This window comes from Oscarella lobularis, chromosome 11 (assembly GCF_947507565.1).
Source record: "Oscarella lobularis chromosome 11, ooOscLobu1.1, whole genome shotgun sequence".
Taxonomy (NCBI): Eukaryota; Metazoa; Porifera; class Homoscleromorpha; order Homosclerophorida; family Oscarellidae; genus Oscarella; species Oscarella lobularis.
Window position 1 is genome coordinate 3,007,092 of NC_089185.1, and position 22,726 is coordinate 3,029,817.

Genomic DNA, 22,726 nt, shown 5'->3' on the forward strand with positions numbered 1-22,726 from the left:
AAACAGGAGAATGGCAAGTGATGTTGCCCAATGAAGACGTGTAAGGTCAGGTGGAGTCCCCGCTCGAAAATAGTTTCGTTGTGTTGTTTCCTTGCTTGTGGGGCGTTTTCACTTTCAGTTTCCGTGTGAGTGTAGGTGCGGGGAGAAAAAGCGAGAGACCGGATAGTGGGCGTGAAAATCGATAGTGTTTTATTTATCAAAAAATCGAATACAAGCAGGTAAAATTAGCGCAGCTAAGAAAAAAAGGTCCTGATTCTTGACTGTATTTCTGTGCGACATATGGGACACTCGTGCAGATCGTCGGCACAGGAGACGCAGCAGGCGATGTGAGCGCAAGGTAAAAACAGAGTATTCATCTCTCTTTCCATACAAACTTTACACAATTGAACATCAGACGGAGGAGGAGGAGCACTCGGAACGGCAACAGAATCCGGTTCTCTGGCGAGAACCTCAAGAAATGAATTAAACGTTCCCGCAGCGTCGAAACCAGTCACCACTCGCAGCACTTTATCCGTCGGATAACCCATCTCGATAGCCTTAGAAACGAATTGAGATCGTTGAACCGGTTGATGCCACGGCTCATCGTATCCCTGCTCCTCCTCCTCAATACCAAAATGCTCCTTCACGAAACGACAGTTAGGAAAATGCTTCCTATGTTCCGTCCACGGATCGTCATTCGGCTCCCAACCTCGCAGTCGACCACCGCACGAGAAACACATGACCTTATCGACGCTGCCCGTGTAATAGAACCCGGCATCGGCAAGCCGATCGGGCGAAGCGACGGCACTCGACGGCCAACGTTCGTACGTAGCCAAACGCTGATAGTACTCATTCATCTGCGCATCCGTTGGATCCGGGCACCGGATCGGTTCGGCGACTCGTTTTGATTGGACGTAGGCGCAGTTGGGCGAGTGACGCGCGTGCTCGTCAATCGGCACGTCACCTGGTAGCCACTGGTTGATCGATGTGCCGCAGGTGAAGCAGCGAACGACGTCACTTCGGCCCGTGTAGAAGAAACCGGCTTCGGCTAGATCTTCACTGCAGACGGGCGCCGTTCGAGGCCAGGTACGGAATGTCTCGAGGCGTCGCTTTTTATTGGCGAGGTATGACGGGGGCGGGGGGGTCGGGACCTTTGAAGGCGCAGGCTGGGTATTTCCGCTTACTACTGGACAGTGGGGAGAATGACGTCTATGCTCTCCCTCCGCCGTATCGCCTCTCTCCCAGAACCGTAGGACGACGTGGCAGACGCAGCATTCGACTGCGTCGCCTTTTCCTTTATAATAGAAGCCGGCTTCGGCGAGATTCTCCGGGGAAACTATGTGGGATGCGGGCCATCCGCTGTATGTCCCTAATCGTTGAACTGTTGATGTCATATCCTCCGGAGCCTCCGGTGGGGACTCTCTGAGATCCGGGCTGCGGCAAGCGTTCGCTACCGGGCAGTCAGGCGACTCTCGACCGTGTCTTTTGAATTTTTCATAGGGGCGTTTCCAGCTCTCCAAGAGGATTTTGCAGGCATAGCATCGTACCTGATCTCTTATTCCTGTGTAGTAAAAGCCCTCGTCAGCTAGGTCTTGGGTGATAGGTAGAGCAAATGAAGGCCAATGTCTGAAAGTGTCCAGACGATCTTTGACGTTTTCGAGATTCTTGTCCTCGGAACGATGTCGTTGTCGTTGTCGCTGTCGTTGCCGATTACGATTCGGAAAATCGGGAGCTGCCCTAGCAGCCACTGCCATCATGATTGCTAAGTGCGTCTACTGCCTAGGTCCTGCTTATATTTGAAAAAAGCGCTTGAACCGGGACTTCCGGGGTCGCATTCTCCACCCGGCAACAAGGGGAAACAAGCAGATTTAACTGGCCATTGGCCAAGCGCGTAATGAGATCGAAATAGCCGGGGCTCTCGCTGGATCCCCGGGAAAGCGTTGCTACAACAACTCACGTGATCACTAATGACTCTACGCTGCTAGTGCGCGCGCTAAGTCTCTAAACATGACCGACAAACGTAGGTCTTCTCGTCGAAATGATCGCACTCCCTTCTACGAAACACCCCGAGAGCGACGAAGCACCCAAATCATCGCCGAAACACACCAATCGATCCGAACACTCGAAACGAGTCGCCCGTACACGCCGGCAAACGCCCATCGAACGCTCCTAACCGGCGCAAAATCGACGTCATCGCGTCCTCCGTCCGTCTACAGGTAAAAAACAGTAGAAGAAAACGCACAGTAGTCGATCTCGAATCCCCAGCATCGGCCAACGCCAATTCGTCGACGATCTCTCGCGTCCCGAATCGTCGAGCTCGAGTTCGGGTCTTCCCATGCCTCCGCCTCGATTAGCGCCAATCAAATCGTCATCTTCCGACGTCACCATGGCAACGACGACATCCGATTTAGTCGTTGTCGGCGCCGGAAACGGCACGCTCCAACCACGCCCACCACCGGGAACGAAACCGACGTATCGTCGCGGTGCGGCAAGCGGCGGAAGAACGCGTCGAAAACCCGTGGCGGAAATCGCGGAAGAAGACGGGGGCGGGGCACGACGAGCGTTGTCGGCCGGCAGTGCGGGGGCGGCGCCGTCGCCGTTGCCGAAGCCGCCGGCTCCGACTGTTACGCGATCGCCGAAAATTCAGCGGAGTTCTCGAATAGACGGCGTCAACGTGACGGCGATGTTCGACGAGCGGGTTCAGCCGCTGTTGGATTTCGTTGATCCGCGAGCGGATCGGGGACGTTTGTACGAGGTCGTGGATCGGTTGTATGGGGCGTTGGAGGAGGCGGGGATGTTGGGACGGGGCGCCGGGAAGAAACGGTGGACGGTGCTGAAGACGATATTCAAGTTGTTGGACGTCGCGGACGATCGGCTTCTTGTTAAAGTATCCAGGCTCATATTAGCGGTAAGATTCATTGGGAATAGGTTTCTAATTCTAAGTCCATGATGTTCTCTTTTAGTTGGACGTGTCTGGAAATAATTTGATGAATGTTTGTAAATTGCTTTTTAAATTGAGCAAGACCGAGTCGAATGATTTGGTTTTTCGCGAGGAGGGGTTATGTGGTGAGTTCTCTCGTTGCTACGTGAATTTTCAATTTTTTATTTTTTTATTTTAGCGAATCTTCTCACTGTCGTCAAGACGGCTAATCCTATTAAATACTGCGAAGCTCTTATCTATTGTATTGGCACGCTCAAACTCCTCTCAGGGAATTCTCTACTTCAACGAGAGTTAGCTGATCTCAAAGCCATTCAAACCCTCGCCAAACTTATGGCCAACATCAATGAGGCAGAGATACATTATGAAAACTCTACGCTATTGTCTATTTTTTTATAGATCAAGTCTGGAGACGAAGGAAAGAATCTGAGCGCATACACTGTTCACTTACTAGTTCAGGTAAAAAACAATAACTCTCTAAGACAATGCGTTATACTACGCGGTCTCCTTTCTTCTGTGCAGGTGACGGCGACGTTGAGGAATCTCGCTGACGTTGGCTCACGCAAGGAGCAATTCGTCTCAAGCGGAGCGATCGAGTCCTTGTGTCCTCTCATGACTTTTTTCAAGCACGACGTCGATCTCATGCTCAACGTATCGAGAATACTGAGGTAGAGAGATCAATGGCTCGTTTATGATAGCTATAGCGAGGGACCTATGTAGCAAACTGACTCAACAATCAGCTTGCAAAGCAGCTTTGTCGCAAATTCCCACCGCGTTCAAGTCCATGCTCAATCTCCTTTCCTTCCACATAGCCAATCAGGTAGAAGAGACTTTACTGTTTCAATATATGTCCTAGTAGATGCTCTTATTTTAGGATCTTGTGGTTCGGCTTTGTTTCGTGCTAGGAAACCTCACTGTTCGCGACGACGCAATCCGAACGGCAATCTTCTTCGACTGCCAAGGAATGGACGTATTAATGAACGTTTTTCGCACCTACGCCAAGCTAGACGAACAGGCAAGACACTCTCAACATCACTAATACATATTCCTATATATATTTCTTTTAGAATGATGATGACCAGAGTGTCGCTAGTCCAACAACAGAAGGACAGTCTAAAAGCGAAGCTGTCTTAGTCAAGGTCAGTAAAGAAAGCGTGGCTCTCAAACTCTTATTATTATTATTATTAGTTAATTCGCGTCATTGCTAATCTATCTGTACACCCCGACGTGGGGTCCGTGATCGCTTGCTCGGAGCCGTGCGTCGAGCTATTGATGCAGATATTAGGTGTCAGCACATTAGATCTGGTCTCCGCCGTCTCACCTTTATATCTCCACATAGCAGCTAACAAGGAAGCGTCTGTGGCTGAAGAGCTCGTGCTCAACACAATAGCCACAATCAATAATCTCTCCTATTATAATATCAGCGAGAGTATTATCGTCGCGAAACAGGACTTTATTACAGAGCGTAGGGATTGAGGTATCTCTTCTCTAAGAATGATGTGTTTTTCTAGTACTTGCCAACGTTCTCCTTAACGACAATATGGAGATCATGGCGGAGACGTTTCGCGTCTTCGGCAATCTGTCGCGATCCAAGGAAGTGAGAGCCATCTTAGCGAATAAAAAAGGCAAGCACACACATAAGAAAATTAATTAATCGAATTTTTTTCTCTGAGTGTAGTTGATCGTATGATGATTACGGTGTTGGATTCCGGACGACGCGATGTCGTCTACGCGGCGTGCGGCGTACTCGTCAACATGATGGCAGACGTCGAACACTGGAAAACGCTTCGAGACGAACGAGGCCCGGAGAAGTGCAACAAATTTTTATTTTATCGTTGTGGTTGCATCTCTTTGTTATAGGCTTACAGACGTGTTGAGGGATTTTGGTCGTGCCGACTGGCAGCTGGCCGCTTTGGTGGGGAAAATATTGTCTAATTATTGGTATGGATCTGATGGTTGCTGTGTAAACTTTGTCTATGTGCAACGTTGTTTAGTCGCGAAATGACGTCGTCTTCTGAGTGGCTGGGGGAGAATGAAGCAATCAATCTTATGAATCTGCTTTCTGATTTATTGGGTGAGTGGTTTGGCTCTCTATTGAATTATACTATACGTCTTGTATTGCTGTTTTAGATGAAAAGACGGCTCTTACGGTGGTGGAGAACGATCTGCCTGATCAAACGCTGGATTTCGTTCGTCAGAGCTGGCAAGACGATTTCTGTCCCGTGGCACGTAAGCTTTTGGCTGAAATCGAGGCCAGTTACAGTGAGCTAGAACCCCTCTAGTACCTATCTATCTCTACCCATTGCGTTCAAAGATGAGTTAGCATCTAATTTTACAACAGTCAATTTTTTAAAATTGCGCCTCTAGTTTTGTATTTAACGAATAACAAACAATGAAACTATAGTTTCTCGCGTCATTGGAAGTACACTAAAGGAAAGCCGTTTCATAGTCCTTTCAACTGTCACGCGGATATGCCGCGGATGTTTCAAGAATCGCCCACAGTTTCCTACGCGAATTGTTTTTTCACCCTGAAGGCTAACGTCTACTCGTTGCCCCATGAGAAGTTTCCCTTGGAGTTGTCCGAGGATAGACGACATCCGCGGTCGATGTTCGCCTACGTCTGTCTCACGGGTAGCGCCCAGATGGCTTCTGTCCGGATGATGACACGGGTAAGTGCCAATTAGGAAGCAAGTGTTTATCCTGGACTTCAGGAGCCGCCTCATTAGGCACAGTCATAACCCGTCGTCTCCTCTTCGCCGTCTCGCAGTCGTCGACGACGCGTTGCGCGCGCACAAACGCGAAGGAAAAGCGGAGAGGACCCGTCGCACCGCCTCAACACCGCGCGCACGCCGAGAAAGTAAGCCAAACGAACGCAATTACAAATCCCCGACATTTGTCTCTCTAAAAAGAGCGATGGTTCGATCATTTCGATTGCTCGTTTGCTCGATATTTCTCCTAAGCTACGGTGAGTCCCCCCCCGCTCCCACCCGCCCCAAAGTCGTTAGACGTCGAAATCGATCTCCTTGGGACTCATCTCGGGGTTCTTCGCCGAAAATAGGCGTTCTCTCGTCGTCGGAGGTCCCGACGCCCCGCGTCGAAGCGTTCGCGAACGAAACGTCGGCGACGCTCGTTTTTTTCGACGCGACGCCGTCGCCGAGCAGTTACGAGGCAATATTGTCGAGTCCGCGAGACGTTGTCGAGATAAGAATCGTGCACGTGACCCGTCTCCCTACCGGAAGTCCCTTGACGTCGACTTTCACTCATCTATCGTCGAGCACTGTTTATACCGTTGTCGTAACGGCGAACTACGGCGCGCGTCGAACATCGAATCCGCTCGTCGTTTTCGTTACGACGCTCGATCCTCTCACGCGTAAGTTTATTTATTTTTTATCGTCGTAGCCGAAACTAGAGTTGCACCTGTCCCGATTATTTTCGCCGCGTGTAAATCATTATTTTTGCAGTCCCTCGTTACTCGCAATAAGTCTCCCAATGATTCCCTGACGCGATTATCGAGTGCCGTAAACTTACAGATGACTACTGCACGTGCCGGGGAGGGGCTAGGATTGTATTGCGCACGTTGGCACGCGTTTTCCCGCTGTAACATCGTCTGTTTGTTTTTTGTTCCCCCCCCAAGGCCCAAATCGTCCCATCCACGTAAAAGCGAGAAACGTTCGCGGTCGCGGCGACGCGGCGGCGGCGACGCGTCTCGTTTGGTCGCCACCATCTCCGTCTCGACCCAAGGGCGGCGATCGATTGACGCGCTACGAAATCGTCGTTCGCGATCGTCGTACGCGACGACTTGTCGTCGACGCGGCGTTCGTGGACGCCGACGCGCCGACGGCATTCGTCGTGGGAAATTTGTCGCATCACGCGCGCTACGCGGCGCGAGTGAGAGCGCATAATCGAATGGGAGCGGGAAAGTGGAGCGAGCGGGTGACGTTTATGACTGAAGAAGGCGGTAAGACTTCGTTGGGCGGGAAAATGCGATTTAAATAAAATTAATTTTAGTTCCCGGAGCGCCGCGAAATTTCACTGTCTCCTACGACGAAGGAAATTCTGGTGCGAAATTCTTTTGGAGTCCTCCGCGGGAGAGTAACGGAGTCTTGGAGAGTTACACGTGGGATTGTGTGCCTGTGAATTCTTCGACTGCGTTTCGGCATCCGAGCAATCGATCTGTTGCCGCGACAACGCGTTCTCTTCACGTGGACGGCTTCGAAGTGGGAACGCTTTATGAGGTTTACTTGTGGGCGAAGAATCGACGTTGGGATGGGACGAAGAGCGAGTTGAGTTTTCGAATTTTGCCAATGCCGCCGAAATCGGAGGAAGCGACAATGATAGCCACGCCCACGAGGAGTAGTACTCACGTTATTTTCATATCAGAGGACACATCTGACGGCAAGTCTTACAAGTGGCATTAATTCATAATGAATTGATTATTGTAATCCAGGTTTGAGTGAGAGAAGACTGGTGACTGTCTACGTGGCTGTCTCTGTAATAGCATTGGTCACTCTAGTATTAGCTCTCACAGCAGTCATATATAAGAAATCGAGAAAGGTACGTTTTGCCTGTTATTTATCTCCATGATAATCAATAGCTTGTCTTATTATTATTAGTCAGCTGTTCATTCTCGTGAAACAAGCACGGTAAGTATTTTCCACGGGGAAGACAAATCCTAGCTAAGGCCACCTAAGATCAACTCAAATTTCTAATTAATGAATTAATGCATTTTTTGTACAGATAAATCAGTTGAGATCATTTAATATTTCATTTTGCTCACGGGGGGGGAGGGTCCCCCGTGTAATTAAAATCCATTATTCTAGATTCTATATATATATTTCGTCTCTCTCTATGGATGATGAATCTGCGAAGAATTTTTCTCATGCGTACTACGCATGCTCACTCTAAACTTCCTACAAAGAGTGTAACGGCGAAGCAAACGCTCGATCGTCGCTCGAATTTCGATCGCGTACGCGTCTATTCGTCGATTGAGAAGGAGAGAATCGTTCGGCAACGCGAGAGAGACGCCCGAAAAAGTGCGATCGGATCGTTACTCGCCTTTTCTACTCGTCCGTCGTCGTCGTCGTCGTCGTCTCGCTCTTCGTCGTCGTCGCCAGTCGCCAGTCGCCGCGCGCGCAAACGTTTCATCGCGTCGCGCACTCTAAAAGCCGATGGTCGTGACGTCATCGCAGGGGGACAGGAAGTGCTCACTTTAGTGCGTCCGATAGCCGAGCACGTTCGCCGCGTTCCCTTGATTAGGAGTCCGGCCGTACGATACGTCGACAGCGCACTGGATCCTCGCGCGTCGTCGCGCACCCGTTCGGCGTCGCGATCGAAAACTAGCGTCGTCGCGCGATCTCTTTTGTCGGTCGATCACGCGACCCGATGAATTCTCCCCAGCAAAATTTTCCTCGACTCCCGACGCCGTCGGGGGGCGGTGACGCCGCGGCCCCGTTTTCCGGCAGGCCCTATTCGGGCTTCGACGTTCGCGGCGCGGCCCGCAACGGGGCGGCGCCCGCCGGAGGAACCGCAAGCCCGTACGCGAGCAACGTTAGTATCGCTAAAGCGAACGCAGTCGGTTTCGGACTCAGTCAGTACGCCGGCGATCGCGTTGCGCGCCATCCGGGTTTCGACTTTCAGAGAAATCAACTTCAGGTAGGCGCGGGGACGTTCTTTCGTTCTCGTCGAAGGGGGGAGGGGGGCCCCTCATTCGGGACTCGGTACGCCATTTTGATTTTTTCTCTCTAGTATCAGACGGCGTCGAGACGATCGTACGCGGACGCGATAGCGTCGACGTTCACGTCGAACGCGTCGCCGAGCGACAAGACGCCAAATCGACCCGAAACGGAGAAGGTAACCGAATCGGGGCCCCCTAAAAGGTTCGCGAACGATACGTTTAGGCCCCCGAAGCGCCGTCGAGTCTTCCGCCGGGATGGAATCCGTCCGGACGCGTAACGACGAGCCAAGTGAACGGCTACCCGTCCTCGTCGCCGTCGCGACAACCGCCGCCGCCGTCGCCATCGCAACGGAATTATCCTGTCGCCGCCGCTACGGGAACGGACGGACATCCGGGCTATCCGCGCCATTATCATCATCAAACGTCCGCTTCACCCGTATATTCTTCGGAGAAACTTCATCGCGCTCCGTTTTTACAACAGCAACAGAAAAATTCCGCTTGGCCTTCTCCTCTTCCTCCTCCTCCTCCCCCGCGTCCCTCTCCCCCACACGCCCACGTGCCTAGTGTAGTACAACCGAATCTACCCGTTTTTCCTCCACCTCCATCTCCTGCCGCCAATCAAGCTCAATTGCGTGCCCCACCCACGACGACAACGACTACGACATGGGTCGATCCCACTCTAAAGACAAGTGGCGAGAGTTCGGCTGAACAGCTCGTCGGCGGTGGACACAATCGCGATTTGCCGCCGTCGTCGTCGCCGCTCTCGGCAGCGGCTGCCGCGGCGGCGGCCGTCGCTGCAGCCGCCGCCGCCGCCGCCGCTTCATCAACTAATAATTACGATCGGAGAGGCAGTGCTGGATCATTGACTGGTGTCAATTCGTTTAGTCAGGTCGATGCCGCCGCCGCCGCTGCCGCTGGGTCGCGTTCGCAGAGCAATCGGTCGGCTACGGGATCGCCGTTGAGTCCTCATCAATTGGTTATAGCTGCCAGTCCGGAGCAGTCGTCGAAGAGTGTAAGTGGACAACAAATGGTAAGGATAGATCTCTTTTATTTTATATGTGTATGTATGTTTGTATGTATGTTTTTTTTTTCTTCTTACAAGGTTGGGCCTAAGCAAGTTCCTATATCGTATTTGTATCAGCTGTCCAGTGAGCCTGGTCGACGAAATTTCTTAGAGAGACTACAGCAGTTTTTTCTTGCATCGGGTAATCACTGTTAGAAATTAAATTTTACATTTTTATTGTTTTTTTTTTCCTTAGGCTCTGTTGTGCATCTTCCAGACTTTGGCGGCAAGCCTCTTGATTTGTACACGTTGTATCGGACAGTCGATCAACTGGGCGGCTTACAAGAGGTTCGTCCCACCCATATATAACTTACATGTATTTATTTCTTTTTTTTCTAGGTTTCCTCCTTGAAACAGTGGGGCAATGTTTGCGCTGCCCTAGGAGTGAACACGGGAAAAGACGAGTCATCGACGCTCTATAATCACTACTGGACCTATCTCCTTCCCTTCGTATCCCAAGAAAAAGGTCTCGACATGAGCGAAGATCTTCTAAGACTCAGCGTCGATCAAGACGACAAGGAACCAAAAGCCGTCGAGAAATCCGACGACGTCGCCTCCGCCGCCTCCGCCGCCGCCGCCGCCGGGAATTCCGTCGACGCGTTCGATCCGCTACAGGCGTTGGAACAGGGCGCCGGCAATTTATCCGATCTTCAACTTCCGTTTGATTTGACGGCGGAAGATCTCAAGGAAATGGAATCCATGTTCGATCCGTCGCAATTGGATGACGTCGTCGCCGATCCGTCGGTGACGGCGTCCGTCTCCGTTCCGGACGGTTCAACGCCGCTTCAACATCAATTCGTATCCAAAGCGACGGCGACGACTCACGTGCCGTCGCTACAACCGCCGCTTCATGCTTCGCCGCAGCTTCCGCCGTCTCTGCCGCCGGCGCCGGCGCCGCCCCCGCCGCCGCCGGCTCAACATATGAGCGGTCAACATCTCGGTTTTCCTAATACGTTTTTACCGCCGTCTCAAATGGCAAGTCAGCAGCAGCAACAGCGCTTTCGTGCTCCCCCTCCCGCGCCGTCGCGACTTCCACCGCCGGTGTCGCAGTTTCCATATGGGGGTAGACAGAGTGCGTGGCCTGGGTGGAATATGTCTCTTCAGCAGCAGCAGCAACAACAACAACAACAACAACAACAACAACAACAACAACAACAACAACAACGACCCTATAGACCCAATATGCCATCATCTCCTCACATGTACGCCTCGGCGCGACATCCTGCCCAATCTCGCATGGAACTATTCAACGCTCTTCAAAGACGAACGACGACGGCGGATTCTCTTCAGCAGCAGAGACAAGCGTATATGCAGTCTTCGCAGCAACGCTTTTCTCTTCCGTCGTCGGCGGCGGCGGCGGCAGCGGTGGCGGCGATGTCTCAGCAACAACAGCATATGGCTAGGCAGGGAAATCTTTGGCGACCGCCCGTGACGCATCCACCGTTTCGACCGTCGTCGTCGTTTCCACGGTTTCCGCCCCAGCAAACGCGTCCTTATAATCCGCAAATGCATCAAGCGCCACCACAGCAGCAACAGCACGCGCAATCGCAGCCAAATCAATTCGGATTCAGCGCTAATAATTTCTCATGGCGACAACAACAACAACAACAGCAACAACAACAACAACAACAACAGCAACAACAATCTCGATTTGCTAGCCCTGTTTCGTCATTTTCCGGCAAGAGTCCCCATTTCGATCAACAACAACCCAGAGGCGGTTTTCCGTCGACGGCTACGGCACCAGCGATCGAACGTCCGGCATCGTCCGTTGTAAGTCGAGGAAAAGGCGATCATCAACTCGTCGCCGCTTCGCGAGCGGCGGCGCCGCAACTCGCCGCCGCCGCCGCCGCCGGCGTTTCATCGAATCAGATGCTTCCTAGAACGATGGCTTTGAGTATCGCAACGATTAATCCGAAGCGTCTCGTTTTGGCGTTGAAGTCCGGTCTTCTGAGCGAGAGTACGTGGGCGTTGGACGTTCTCACTTTTTGGCTGTGCGACGATCAGAAAATGACGGCGCTCGTCGTATCGCACTATCCGCGTCTACTCGAAACTCTACTCGATCTTTTTCACCAGTGTCTCGTCGCCGTCTTCGGACGTCGGATGGAGAACGAAGAAGCGGAGAACGATTTCATGGAGACGCATTTTAATCCGGAAGAAGAAACAATCGAAGATATATCAGAAGACGAAGACGATAGCGATGATGATGATGTTGTGCAGAAAGAGGAAGGCCTATTGGAGACGGAAACCGACGCGCAAGCGGATCTTTCACGTCGTTGCGCGTGTCTATCCAACGTCATGCGCGGTCTCTCATTCGTACCGGGCAACGACGTGGAATTGGCGCGTCGCGCTCGCTTCCTCCACGTGCATTCGCTCGTACTCAGCATACGTTTTGTCAGACTGCGTCGGCGCGGACAACGACGTCGGAGACACGCGGACGGAACCGAGTGGTGGTGGCCATGTCTCGAAACGCTTCGCGAGAACGCGTTCGTCGTTCTGACGAACGTCGCCGGTCAACTCGATCTGACGGCACTACCGTCCTCAGTGTGTCGCGCGTTGACGTCGGCTCTGCTCGACTGGTTGCTATGCGACGCCGCCTGCGCGACGGAACCGTTTCCCGATTGCGTCGTCATGTCGCCGTCATCGTCCGCCTTGGAAATCCTCGCCAAACTCGTCATAATTCACGCGAACGCCGACGTCGTCTTGACGACGGGCGAAACGCATAAACTCTTCGATTATCTCCTGGAACGACTCTTCGATCTTCGACGGCCCGTCGAGCGAGAATTCGCGCTCGTTCTCGGGTCGAATCTTCTCCAAGGCGGCGACGTTCGCACTCACGCCGCCGAGCAGATTGGCGCGCGAAAGAGTCTCGTTCCCGCGTTTATTGCGTTTCTCGAGGAGGCGGAGAATAGCGCGCTTGCGATTGTGATGCGAGTCGGTTCGTTTAATTTTCCGCCTGACGCCTACGGCACGACGCCGTATATGCTGAATCGGGCGGCGATTGCGCTTCTCGCTTTGGCGCGGTTTAATGCGAGACTTTTTACGATCTATCGCGGACGGCTTTTGTCGCTTGCAGCGTCGCCGGTTTTCGATTCGGTGACGTCGACCGTCCTGGCGACGGCTCTCGCTGAAATTGATGCGGCTTGAAAAAACGAGAGAGAGAAATAATTTGGGGGCTTTGGGGGCTATTTATTGGCAGCTTTCCACCTGTTGTACAGTGGTACTATATACGGTTAGTATGAACGGAAGATTTTTGCAAGAGTTAAAATGGAAGATTTTGAAACGACGTAGTTAGTATACCTTTCTTCTAATTTCTAAATAAAAAAATCCTGATTTCATTCCGCCCGCGGATGTCTGAAAGCGTCTCCCGACATGGAGGAACGAGATACGCCCACGGAGGCGCAGAGCACGCATGCTCGTCTGAGCTTTAGCTAAGCACTCGAATGTGCGTCTTTCAGGGGGTCAGTAAGTGTCCAGGGTCTTCTTTTTCTAGCTCTAGAGGCTCATCACTGAGAGAGAATCACGCCTGGATCAATCGGTCCTCGGGCTCACTTGCATCATTATTCAACCGAAAGAAGATATTGAGAACGACTCTTTAGGAGGAATTTCGACAGAGGTAAGTATGTTACATTGGTGGCTTTAGTGGAAGGGTTGCATCTTGCCTAAAGCTACGGTATTGTAATTGTCACTAATTGGCAAAAACGAAAAAACGAAACATTGCTCCAAAATCATAAAAGGGCTAGGAGACATCAACAAAAAGCGAAAACGTGTTCAAGAAAGGCAATGAAAAGAGTAGCTACAAGAAAAAACGTGAAAATGATAAAGGCTGCCTAGCACACGCTACACAATTCCGCAAATATTGGGTCCGACACATTTCTTTGGCCAAGGGCACCCATACCAGCAGTAATCTGGAAGAAATCTGTTTTTTCTACATTATTTGTAATAAATGTGAGCTTACATTTATCACACAATCTTCCGGACCAGCCAGGAGGGCAAATACATATAGTCCTCCTCTTGCCGAAAATGACGACATCTTTGCAGTTTCCTCTTTTGCAAGGGCAAATACTAGTAGGCTAAAGAAGAACTGAAAACTCTTATTTAGACCGTTGAAAATTCAAAGTTACCGTCACTGTAAAAGTCATTTTTCCTCTTCCAGATGTTATATTATTCTCCTCCGCTACCACCGTAAATTGAATTGTGTCACCGACTGAATGGTTTTCACGCATTTTGACTGTCACATTCACAGACTTTTCTTCCTTGTTTTCTAGAATAAGCTTGGAGAGACTGAATGAAACTTGTGGAGCTTTGTGCTTATTAGCAAAATGGGCATGCAGAGAAAAATATCCCCTTTTTGGTCCATAGTTCTTAACGAAACATGTCCCTGTTCCGTTAGGGCCGATTGTGCCAATTGTCCAAAAGGTACTTGCACAGTTAATTTCAACAGAATTAGCGTTGACAAGAAACGTGTAAGTGTAAGATCCAGCAGCTTTTGTTGACTCGCTTCTCGATGCAAATATTCGAACGGCGAAAGCATACCGGCCACTGTCCGAGGTTGGTACAAAAAAGTCCACTTCAACAGTTCTTGTGACACCTTTTCTCAGTAAGAAATGAGGTGGAACTGAAGTAGAGCTCGTCGATTCCGGACCAGTAACAAGGACGATAAAGTGCTCTTGGGAATCGTTCAAATTTGTCACGTAAAACCTGGCTCTTTCTGACGTTTCATTCAACATTTCAAACGAGTCAAGTTTTATTTTAAGCGTTTCGCATGTTGGGTGATATTTTTTAGTTGTCTGTCGTCTAATGTCATATCCCTTGGTGTCTTTGCCATAAAATCCAATCACAAACGCTTCACTTGGGATAGTAACATTAGCGTAAAAAGTTGAATCGTTCCTATCAATCAGGTAATTTCCCAGAACTCTATCATCGTCTGAAAGAAACGTCACTCTCATTTCGACGTTTGATACGTTTCTTTTGCGAAAGGTCAGCTGCAAAAGCATGTTGGTATCTAAAAGCACTGATGATATGCACGAAGTCTAAAAATGATGAAGTAATGTACCTATACCTTTTAATGGGTTTTCAAGTATCCAGCAGGCTTTGCTAACACAGTATACAAACTTAAACTCAATAATGAGAGCGCTGTGAAGAGAAATGCGAACAATAGCTTTTTCCTCACTCATAAAGGTCATTTTGCCTTCACGTGGGTTTGTGTAATTGAGTACGGTGAGATTACTAAAGATTATTTCCTCTTCTTCAAAATCCCAGTCTAATTCCGTTTCTTCATTTTGGGCGAGTTTCGCACTTGTATATATGTTCAATATTCGTATTAATGACTCACGAGTATCAAAAGGAAGGTACGCTACGATCCGTAACTCCGTAACGGTGGTGTCAACATGAATTGTATGTTTTTTAAAACTAAAGGATCTCTTTCTTCTACCAGACTCAGTCTCTACTTCTTCTAGTGGTTTACTGCTTTCTTTGAATTGTTCATAGAATAGGGCCATCATTTGTTTAATTGAGGTATTTGTGTCAATATGTGTGACACAAAGGCCCTTGGTGGAATTACAGATGTTCACAAAAGGGTCAAAATCTTTGTCATTTCCGCAGTCTTTGTCGACTACAAAATGAATAATAGCCTTCTGATCAGATGCTCTGTCCAACACCTTAGATGTCAAATTTGTATCTTTTGGAGGAGCATCTGTTAACACAATCACAACTGCGGGACGATCCGGGAGTTCAAGAACCTCATCAAACGCCTTCAAGATTCCGTTCATGGCGAGCTCTTTGCAATCTCCTCCTCCAGTAGCGGTCAACTTGTCTAAACTTTTAAACAACCTCTCTAGTTCCTCTTTTTGTCTACCCTGAAACCGCTCTGCGTCTGGGACGTCTAAAGAAAAAAGTGTACTAGTCAGTCAATTTCAGTTGCGGGAAAAGTTGCAGCAAAACTTCTTAACACTTACTGGGGTCACTAAATGTTGCAAGCACGTAGTCACTTGGAGCCTCACCAATGTCTCCTGCAACTGACAGAGTCTTAGCAATATATTTTGCTGTTGCAATCTCCTCTCCCATGCTTCCTGTTGTGTCAATAGCAAAGCACAATGTCCACTGCGTGACCGTTACCAAAGTGTTTAGCTGGTATAAAAGAAATGGCCCGTAATGTCCAAGGCCATAGTGTTCTCGGATCTCAGAAAAGTTAAGGTCACTGCGTTTGTGGCGCATACTAGTAGTGTTGCCTTTCAAGGTGTGAATATATACTAATGTCCCCAAAAGATCCCAAACTAAGTTGCTATTTCTAGCCAAAACAGCAGGTACTAGGTTTCTTTGTATCCTGTGAATATTCCTTGAATTTGTTGCAACCCTTAATTTGGAAGCGTCGTATGCAGCACTGGAAATTTTTTGAAGCACTTCTGCAATGACTTCGTCTTTGTTTTCCACATCAGGGACAACGAGCTGCAGCATATCTTCCGCTTCTTTGTAAAGGACTTCGTATTCTCCTGCAACATCGGCTGCACAACCTAACTGGCAGAGTATAGGAAAGAGAAACGCAACGAGAAAGTAAACAGAAAATACCATGGTCACGCAGGAGTGACAACGCGTGAGCAGGACCGCGCCCCCTGGGTTGCGCTACTAGCGCGCGTTGCATGGCTCGAAGAAATGCTGCACCAAAGTTATATAGAGCGTTTTTTATTAATTAAAGACATCGAAGCAGCAAGAGAGAAAAAAAGAAAAAACCAATGAATGTCAAGAGGCAGGAGTCCTAGTAAATGGCATGTTATCCACCTAGTCTCTGTTCCAGAATTCGATGCTGCGTGGACAGAAGGGAAACTCTTTGCACAACTGTGGATGCCCAATCACGTTGCCAGAATCAATGTCAATAGTGACGAGATCCATTGGCGGCGGCGGTGGTGTCGGTGCCGTCTTGTTGACTCCAATATCCTGTGTTTGATACTCTTTGCAGAAGATGGGAATACGTCGTGAAATCGAGCTGGCTTGGCTGCAGTACTGCTGAATCGACGGCGGAGATTTCGTCATATTGCTCATCAGAACGAACAGCTTGCGTCCGACGATGTCGACTGTGCTGATTGCGCCGAGAAAGAGCGTAAAGGGCACGACGGATTTTGAAACGAATGTTCCCTCCACGGAGTTGAAGGCGACAAGTACGTGCGTGATTGTCTGCTTTTCCTCGTCGATGCGCGCTCCCACTCCCCATATTAGGTCTGTTTTGGGATCGTAAGAAGCCGCTCCCAAGTTCAGAGGATTGTCTAGAATGTTCAGGACGAAGCTACATACAGAAGAAGGTAATAACAAGGTATTTATTTATTTATTTATTTATTTATTACCCGGTCTTCGCGTCGAACCCGTAAAATCGCGCTGCTATGACCCCACTATCGTTGAATGCCAGCTGAAGCCAATCTATCAAATTTGTTGTATCTAGGACTGTAGAAGAAGGTATTTATCAATAACGCTGTGCATGTATATACGCACCAGAAAATCCTCCCAGAATGTCAATTTTGCCCTCCTCCGGTAGTCGCGCTAAATTTGAGGCCTTCTTGGTCTTAGGATTAACTTTCCACAAGTGATGACGATTCGGAGGCTCAATGTCTCTGCCCTCGATAATAACAACCCCGGTTTCTATATGCAAAGTTATATATAAACCATACGTACAAACAGATCTAAAATTCTGACCTGAATCGACGTTGCAGTACTGTCCAACTCCAACAAACCCCTCATTCAAAATAGGTACATTAATTTCGAGATCGAGGGAGAGGGTTTGAAGGGAGATTCCAATGAGAGAGACATTGCCAGTGGTAGCGTTCGTTGCTAAGGTGTAATAGACGCCTATCTTTTCGTCAATGCAGGCCAGTCCTTGCCCGGCGAGATCGTATTTTTCGTACGAGCCCCTCTACGGGACAGAGCACGTGAAATTCGTCTTGTTTCTTTCTTTATTTCGTCGATTACTCACCCTGACTTCTTTGGCCGTTTCTGCATCATATTCAACCAGTTCCAAAGCAACGGTCGTTTTGATAACCGTGCTGTTTAGTCCGTACAAGTAGCCTTTGGCTGAAACCGTAGAAACGGCAGCGAGAACGAAAAGAGAGATCGAGTAGCACCTCATGATTTTGCACGTGAGTTTGTAGTGTATCTAATTGAGTAGCCGCACGATAATATCAAACGTCCGTTACTGTGTAGGTGTGGCAGCTCTACGTGTACTTCGTCATGGCGGACGACAGGTTCTCTAAGCTAACCTGTTTATTTCCTGCTCTACGACATTAAAACTGTCTTTCGTACTTCAGTCCGGTTCAGATGCGGATCTACACGCTGACTAAGCGGCAATATCTTCTCGTTTTCTCCGTCTTCTTCGCGGCGTTCGCCGTTGCGCTCATCATTGGAGCTACAGGTACGAAAGGACGATTTTTCTGCTATACTTTGTCTATAGTCGACCGTTACAGGTCCAACGGTTCTTCAGGAAACGTCGGAAACGTTCGAAATGCGAACGAACTCGTCAAAAGTGCGAAGAACACCTTTCCTCGCACTCCGCGAGCGCGAAGTCTTGTGTACGCGTACAGGTGCCCTATCAAATCGCGTCGCCTTCTCTCAGCAAACTAGACCAGCAACTCTGGCTACTGGCTCGATTCAAGAGAAAAGAAAATGATCTAGGTACAAAGAAGACATTCAAAGTGTCTCGGCTCTTTACCTCTTAGAGGCCAATAGATGTATGCATAGGCAGGATCTATCTCTTTTTTATCTCTTTTTAGGCGTGTCGCTCACGTTTGATTTTAACGTGACGCTGTTGATAAGCGGGGGGGTCGGTGATGACGGCAAATCTATCGATAGCAATCATGAGAGAGTATTGAAGTGCGAACGTTCAGTGAGTTTTTTAGGATGTTTGTTTTTGAATGTGCGAGTTGTCGTGTTTTTTTTCAGGATTGCGAGGATTTGGTTTTGTTTCATAGCAGTTATATTGATTACGAAGTCTATGCTGCCGCTGTTGGATTCCAGAAAGCCGAGAGTCTAGCAAGGGGAGTCCACAGCGTCGCCTTTGTGGTATGATGGGGGTACACTTGGATAATAGCGACTTATGACTGATACACAGTGGAAATATTATGATACCACGTTTACTCACTTTGAGTTGTGGTTTCGATTTGCTTTTCTCATGATGTCCTTTGGGGCAACGGTAAGATGATGACTTTTTGTTGGATGAGTCTGCGTAGTCTATGAGGATTTCTCCCTAGTGCGCTTTTGCTATTGCACTGCGTCGATTCAAATTCAAGAACTGGACCATTGAACAAAAGTGCGAATTATTTTTTGTTACAGTATCTATAGATATGTACATTTTTATCTAGGTGGATGTCTCTCTTACTGTTTCTTCTCTGCCTTTACAATGGTACGAGTGTAGCTATAGATATACACTGGTGACTGTGTTGGCTTAGGTCCCTTGGAGCCTTTGAAATTTCTTATCTCCAGCTGGGTACCTGGTATGCTGGACGGCATATTCCAAGCGACGTTTCTCTCAGGCTTGCTCATGTTTTGGTTGTGTACTCTGCATGGGATAAGAGAGGTGAGGCAACAGCGTTGATGCTTCAATATTGTGACCGTTGGTTTTTAGTCGAAAAGGGGAATTTTTACCTTTTACATGATTAAAATAATACTGATGTTCTTCATTTGGCTATCAGCCGTCACCTTGTCATCTTGGCAGCAGTAGGGGGCTATAGAGAGTTATGTAGATTCAATTATTATATTTACACTTTTAGGTACAATGAATTGGAGGATCCTGGATTTAATACCAGTTTGGATACAAAGAATTTTATAGTAAGAGTCAGAGAAAAAGAAGAAAGTGCTAGGTCTAGACTTCTATTTCTGCCAGGGATTCAGAATATTCTTCTACATTGTTGTGGGAATCTACGCTTTGTATCTTCTCTATCTGATCATAAGAGCCACAGTGGAACTGAGAAACATGCCGTATTACAGTAAATAAAGAAATAAAGAAATACATAAATTTTGTCGTTCCCTGCTGATGATTTTTCTGTTTAGGTATACGGTTGAAGTTCCTTCTTTTTCTCATGTCAATTGTTCTTGCAGTCAGGTATGAAACCTATCGTGTGTGCAGTGTATTTCTTTAGATATTTTTTTCTAGCGTTGCCGTCATGGTTGTGCGGTTTGGTAACGCCATTCTTGAGCCGAGTTACTTGACGTCTCCAAAAACCGAATACCAGAATTATATCCAAAAATATGATACTTGCTCTAGTATTAATCTTCGTTGTCTTCTATTTCCTTGACAGCTGTTGATCTTACTCGCCGAATTCTTGGCATTCTACTCGCTCCTGAACTTTTCAATGTTCACAATGGCTTTCGTCTATTCTCCATCCAGATTGGCCAGCTTTGGTGAGAGTTAGAAGTCTTCCGCATCCTCTGCATGCATTAGTAATTTTGTTTTGCAGATCTAAGCAAAGACGCAAGTCGTTCTCTGATGACCAAAGCTGATGACACCGGTCGCCTTTTCAGGTAAAGACCTTAAGATCTCACTGAGACTCCAGACTCTCAATAGAGGCTATTACTCTTATCATATGCCTTTCACGACTAGCTCTCAAGCGATCAGCGAAAGTGAAGAGGAAAGCTAAAATACGCCTCGCCGACTCGACTCGACAACATTCATACACAAAGTTATATTTAAATTCCGGACAAGGAAGAATATTAGCAAGAGACTAGATACAGGTAGAAGTACAGACTAGTTTTCGTTCGTTCTTCTTTCCTTTCCTCCTCCTCCTCCTATTCATCGTTCTCGTAATCTTTTGGATCCTTTCTCTTCAACGCGTGATTCGAGTTCTACGGGATAGTGTCGTCGCTTGGGGCAACGAAAAGTGTTTTTTTCTCTTTTCTTACCTTTCCCCAGTAGTAAACCACGCCTGCTATTGCGAGACCGGGAGCAGGGTACAGTATCGCGTCTTTGAATCGTCTCATGACGTTCGGGATGCTCTGAATAGCGCTCTACTCACGAATGTTCTCCCAAAGGGGACCCCTTTTTGAACTTACTGTCGAAAAGAAGCCTCCGATCGCCTTAAGTTCAAAGGGCGATAGAGTGTAGGTAATGATGTGCTTCGCTTTCGCTATTTGGCCCCAATGTCTTCCCATTTTTAGTTGACGTTGACAGGCGTGCGCAAACGGCTCCAGCAATCAAAGCCCGTATAAAAATGTCAACGACTTTCGTTCGCGAATTCGAAACGCGCCGCGGAAGCCTCTCTCTTCACCAAATAGGCATCGGCGACACCGGATGCGTCGTTTGGGACGCAGCACTCGTACTTTCCGGCTACGTACACGAGCTGGACCGTCGCGAAGCGAAATATTGGCGAAACAAAACCGTTCTCGAACTCGGAGCCGGCACAGGCGTCGTGGGACTAGTCGCAGCGTGCCTCGGAGCGCATAGCACCCTAACAGACCTTCCCAAATGCCTTCCGCTAATCGAACAGAACATAGAAGCGAACAAAGCGTTATTCGACGAAACGGGTTCGGCGAAAGCCGACATATTGATATGGGGGCGTGGCAACGCCTCATCACAAGCGGAAATCGAAATCGACGTTGTGCTCATGTCGGATCTCATATATTATGAGGAATCGCTTGGGCCGTTGATCGAGACTTTGGAAGCCGTTACGAGTCCACGCACCCTCGTTCTCATGTCGTATGAAGAGCGAGAGAGCGAAATGAAACGTAAACTCGTCGCCGAGTTTTTCGACTTGTTTTCGAGGACGTTCCAATGGGAAAAAGTCGACGAAGCGAATCAGGACTCGAGATATCAGAGCGACGATATTATAGTGATAACGGCAAGGAAAAGAAAGTAAATAGAAAAAAGCACAAACAAAGAAACAAACAAACAAAAGAAAAGAAATCTCATTTTCACTTGAGGATATAGGCGGAGATCGCCTCCGTGGCAAAACCGCATTCGCCGTCAGACATATCCAGATAGATGTATCCGTTCTCGCCCCAGTTTGTTCCCCAGGAATTCCTAACTATCCAATTGGGAGCCGAGCGGGTGAGAGTCGAGTCGTAACCGGTGATGAGAACGCAGTGATTCAAGGACACTCCGCAGCGATTCGTCATCACGCCGCCCCGATAGAACTGCCATGAGGTGGCGTCAAGGCATATGGAAAGCGGCGCATTGTTGTAGAGATACAGCATCATTGCCGTATCGTTTGGAATGGGAACGCGTTCGAATCCGTCAATACTCGCGTATGGATTGAATGGATCAGGGGAGCACTGTTGGTCTTTTGCCACGTAGCGATAGTTCTCTTCTCTCTCCAATCCACCGATTCTGAAAACGTAGTCGAAGGCGTCTTCGATGGTGCCGCCGCCGCTGCAGCCGTGACTTAAAACGTCACAGTCAAGTATCTGCTGCACGGACAGGTTGACTAGTGAACGCTTTTCGATTGCCCACACTGATTCGATGTTTTCTACTGCAGAGAACGCCCAGCTCGAGTCGCACAGGCCTTGGTCTTTGACCGGCGTCACCCTGTTCGGGACGTTACGCCAGTCGAACGTGCGTGCCAGGTCCTCGACGCGATACATGGATAAGTCGGCGAAACTTGGGGTTTCGTCGGCGGGGGTAGAGGAGTCGGGGAGATCGCGAAGATAGCGTTCGAGAAATTCGCTTTCAGTCAAATCGCAAAACATGGTGACACCGTAGGGTTGATATAGGTCTTCAGAGTTGAGAGATGCAATGCGGTTGAGAGACTCTTGAAAGACTTTGAATCGGTAGAGCTTTTCTGATTGCGTTGCGTAGTGACGACCGTAGGTGGTGATGTAATCGTTAAACAGGTCCCAATCATCTGGACTGCTCGCACGTTGACCTAGAGCGCAACATACGTATAAGTCTGATAGAGTCTATGTATACGTACAGTACCTTCTACTAGGCGTAGATGGTTTGCAAGGAGCAGAAGGCATATGGTGAGCATCTCGCTTCGCGCTGTACACGTGTGTTAGTGATTGTTTTCAAGTGCCGCATTATAATGGCTCTTTGCGAAAGCGAAAACGTTTTCCACGCCGCTCAACGAGCGTCGGCATGGTAAAGTGAAGACTCCAAAAGAAA

The 22,726-nt window shown here is 48.8% G+C and overlaps 9 protein-coding genes across 10 annotated transcripts; 5 read left to right on the forward strand and 4 right to left on the reverse strand.

The window, feature by feature from the left end:
- Window positions 1–166: 166 nt before the first annotated feature.
- On the reverse strand, window positions 167–1,751 carry LOC136192916 (baculoviral IAP repeat-containing protein 7-B-like). The gene has a single exon (XM_065981671.1). The coding sequence runs from the start codon at window positions 1,734–1,736 to the stop codon at window positions 234–236; it is 1,503 nt and encodes a 500-aa protein (XP_065837743.1). The 5' UTR covers window positions 1,737–1,751; the 3' UTR covers window positions 167–233.
- Window positions 1,752–1,929: 178 nt separating this feature from the next.
- LOC136192914 (armadillo repeat-containing protein 2-like) lies at window positions 1,930–5,320 on the forward strand. 2 transcript variants are annotated; one of them, XM_065981668.1, is made up of 16 exons: window positions 1,930–2,195; window positions 2,245–2,887; window positions 2,943–3,045; window positions 3,099–3,268; window positions 3,317–3,376; window positions 3,440–3,585; window positions 3,638–3,737; window positions 3,792–3,932; window positions 3,985–4,056; window positions 4,106–4,202; window positions 4,257–4,382; window positions 4,429–4,542; window positions 4,596–4,728; window positions 4,778–4,858; window positions 4,912–4,991; window positions 5,048–5,320. In XM_065981668.1, exons 1-16 carry the CDS (start codon window positions 1,987–1,989, stop codon window positions 5,197–5,199), a joined length of 2,427 nt encoding a protein of 808 aa, XP_065837740.1. In that variant the 5' UTR covers window positions 1,930–1,986; the 3' UTR covers window positions 5,200–5,320. The 2 variants fall into 2 exon arrangements, with proteins under 2 accessions (XP_065837740.1, XP_065837741.1); XM_065981669.1 differs by having other exon boundaries at window positions 4,260–4,382.
- Window positions 5,321–5,636: 316 nt separating this feature from the next.
- LOC136192920 (tyrosine-protein phosphatase Lar-like) lies at window positions 5,637–7,677 on the forward strand. The gene is made up of 7 exons (XM_065981677.1): window positions 5,637–5,774; window positions 5,827–5,882; window positions 5,976–6,287; window positions 6,552–6,875; window positions 6,926–7,312; window positions 7,365–7,471; window positions 7,531–7,677. Exons 2-7 carry the CDS (start codon window positions 5,831–5,833, stop codon window positions 7,591–7,593), a joined length of 1,245 nt encoding a protein of 414 aa, XP_065837749.1. The 5' UTR covers window positions 5,637–5,774; window positions 5,827–5,830; the 3' UTR covers window positions 7,594–7,677.
- Window positions 7,678–7,812: 135 nt separating this feature from the next.
- Window positions 7,813–12,989, forward strand: LOC136192912 (AT-rich interactive domain-containing protein 1B-like). Its single transcript, XM_065981664.1, has 6 exons — window positions 7,813–8,569; window positions 8,663–8,767; window positions 8,815–9,621; window positions 9,694–9,796; window positions 9,851–9,942; window positions 9,994–12,989. Exons 1-6 carry the CDS (start codon window positions 8,300–8,302, stop codon window positions 12,796–12,798), a joined length of 4,182 nt encoding a protein of 1,393 aa, XP_065837736.1. The 5' UTR covers window positions 7,813–8,299; the 3' UTR covers window positions 12,799–12,989.
- Window positions 12,990–13,320: 331 nt separating this feature from the next.
- Window positions 13,321–16,232, reverse strand: LOC136193263 (uncharacterized). Its single transcript, XM_065982119.1, has 6 exons — window positions 16,219–16,232; window positions 15,609–16,167; window positions 14,714–15,535; window positions 13,776–14,656; window positions 13,610–13,724; window positions 13,321–13,559 (listed from the first exon to the last, which is right to left on the reverse strand). The coding sequence occupies exons 1-6, from the start codon at window positions 16,219–16,221 to the stop codon at window positions 13,492–13,494; spliced, it is 2,448 nt and encodes an 815-aa protein (XP_065838191.1). The 5' UTR covers window positions 16,222–16,232; the 3' UTR covers window positions 13,321–13,491.
- An 84-nt stretch (window positions 16,233–16,316) lies between these two features.
- Window positions 16,317–17,780, reverse strand: LOC136193268 (uncharacterized). The gene is made up of 5 exons (XM_065982125.1): window positions 17,612–17,780; window positions 17,335–17,551; window positions 17,134–17,280; window positions 16,989–17,085; window positions 16,317–16,930 (listed from the first exon to the last, which is right to left on the reverse strand). Exons 1-5 carry the CDS (start codon window positions 17,762–17,764, stop codon window positions 16,429–16,431), a joined length of 1,116 nt encoding a protein of 371 aa, XP_065838197.1. The 5' UTR covers window positions 17,765–17,780; the 3' UTR covers window positions 16,317–16,428.
- Window positions 17,781–17,830: 50 nt separating this feature from the next.
- LOC136193267 (transmembrane protein 181-like) lies at window positions 17,831–20,443 on the forward strand. The gene is made up of 18 exons (XM_065982124.1): window positions 17,831–17,879; window positions 17,943–18,046; window positions 18,099–18,157; window positions 18,216–18,306; window positions 18,405–18,517; window positions 18,574–18,693; window positions 18,743–18,823; window positions 18,882–18,940; window positions 18,993–19,033; window positions 19,080–19,207; window positions 19,256–19,347; window positions 19,401–19,458; window positions 19,514–19,616; window positions 19,681–19,732; window positions 19,784–19,866; window positions 19,942–20,031; window positions 20,088–20,151; window positions 20,231–20,443. Exons 1-18 carry the CDS (start codon window positions 17,866–17,868, stop codon window positions 20,265–20,267), a joined length of 1,389 nt encoding a protein of 462 aa, XP_065838196.1. The 5' UTR covers window positions 17,831–17,865; the 3' UTR covers window positions 20,268–20,443.
- Window positions 20,444–20,814: 371 nt separating this feature from the next.
- On the forward strand, window positions 20,815–22,486 carry LOC136193273 (protein N-lysine methyltransferase METTL21D-like). The gene is made up of 2 exons (XM_065982130.1): window positions 20,815–22,044; window positions 22,101–22,486. Exon 1 carries the CDS (start codon window positions 20,838–20,840, stop codon window positions 21,480–21,482), a length of 645 nt encoding a protein of 214 aa, XP_065838202.1. The 5' UTR covers window positions 20,815–20,837; the 3' UTR covers window positions 21,483–22,044; window positions 22,101–22,486.
- On the reverse strand, window positions 21,437–22,630 carry LOC136193271 (uncharacterized). The gene is made up of 2 exons (XM_065982127.1): window positions 22,541–22,630; window positions 21,437–22,487 (listed from the first exon to the last, which is right to left on the reverse strand). The coding sequence occupies exons 1-2, from the start codon at window positions 22,590–22,592 to the stop codon at window positions 21,538–21,540; spliced, it is 1,002 nt and encodes a 333-aa protein (XP_065838199.1). The 5' UTR covers window positions 22,593–22,630; the 3' UTR covers window positions 21,437–21,537.
- Between the last annotated feature and the right edge of the window lie 96 nt (window positions 22,631–22,726).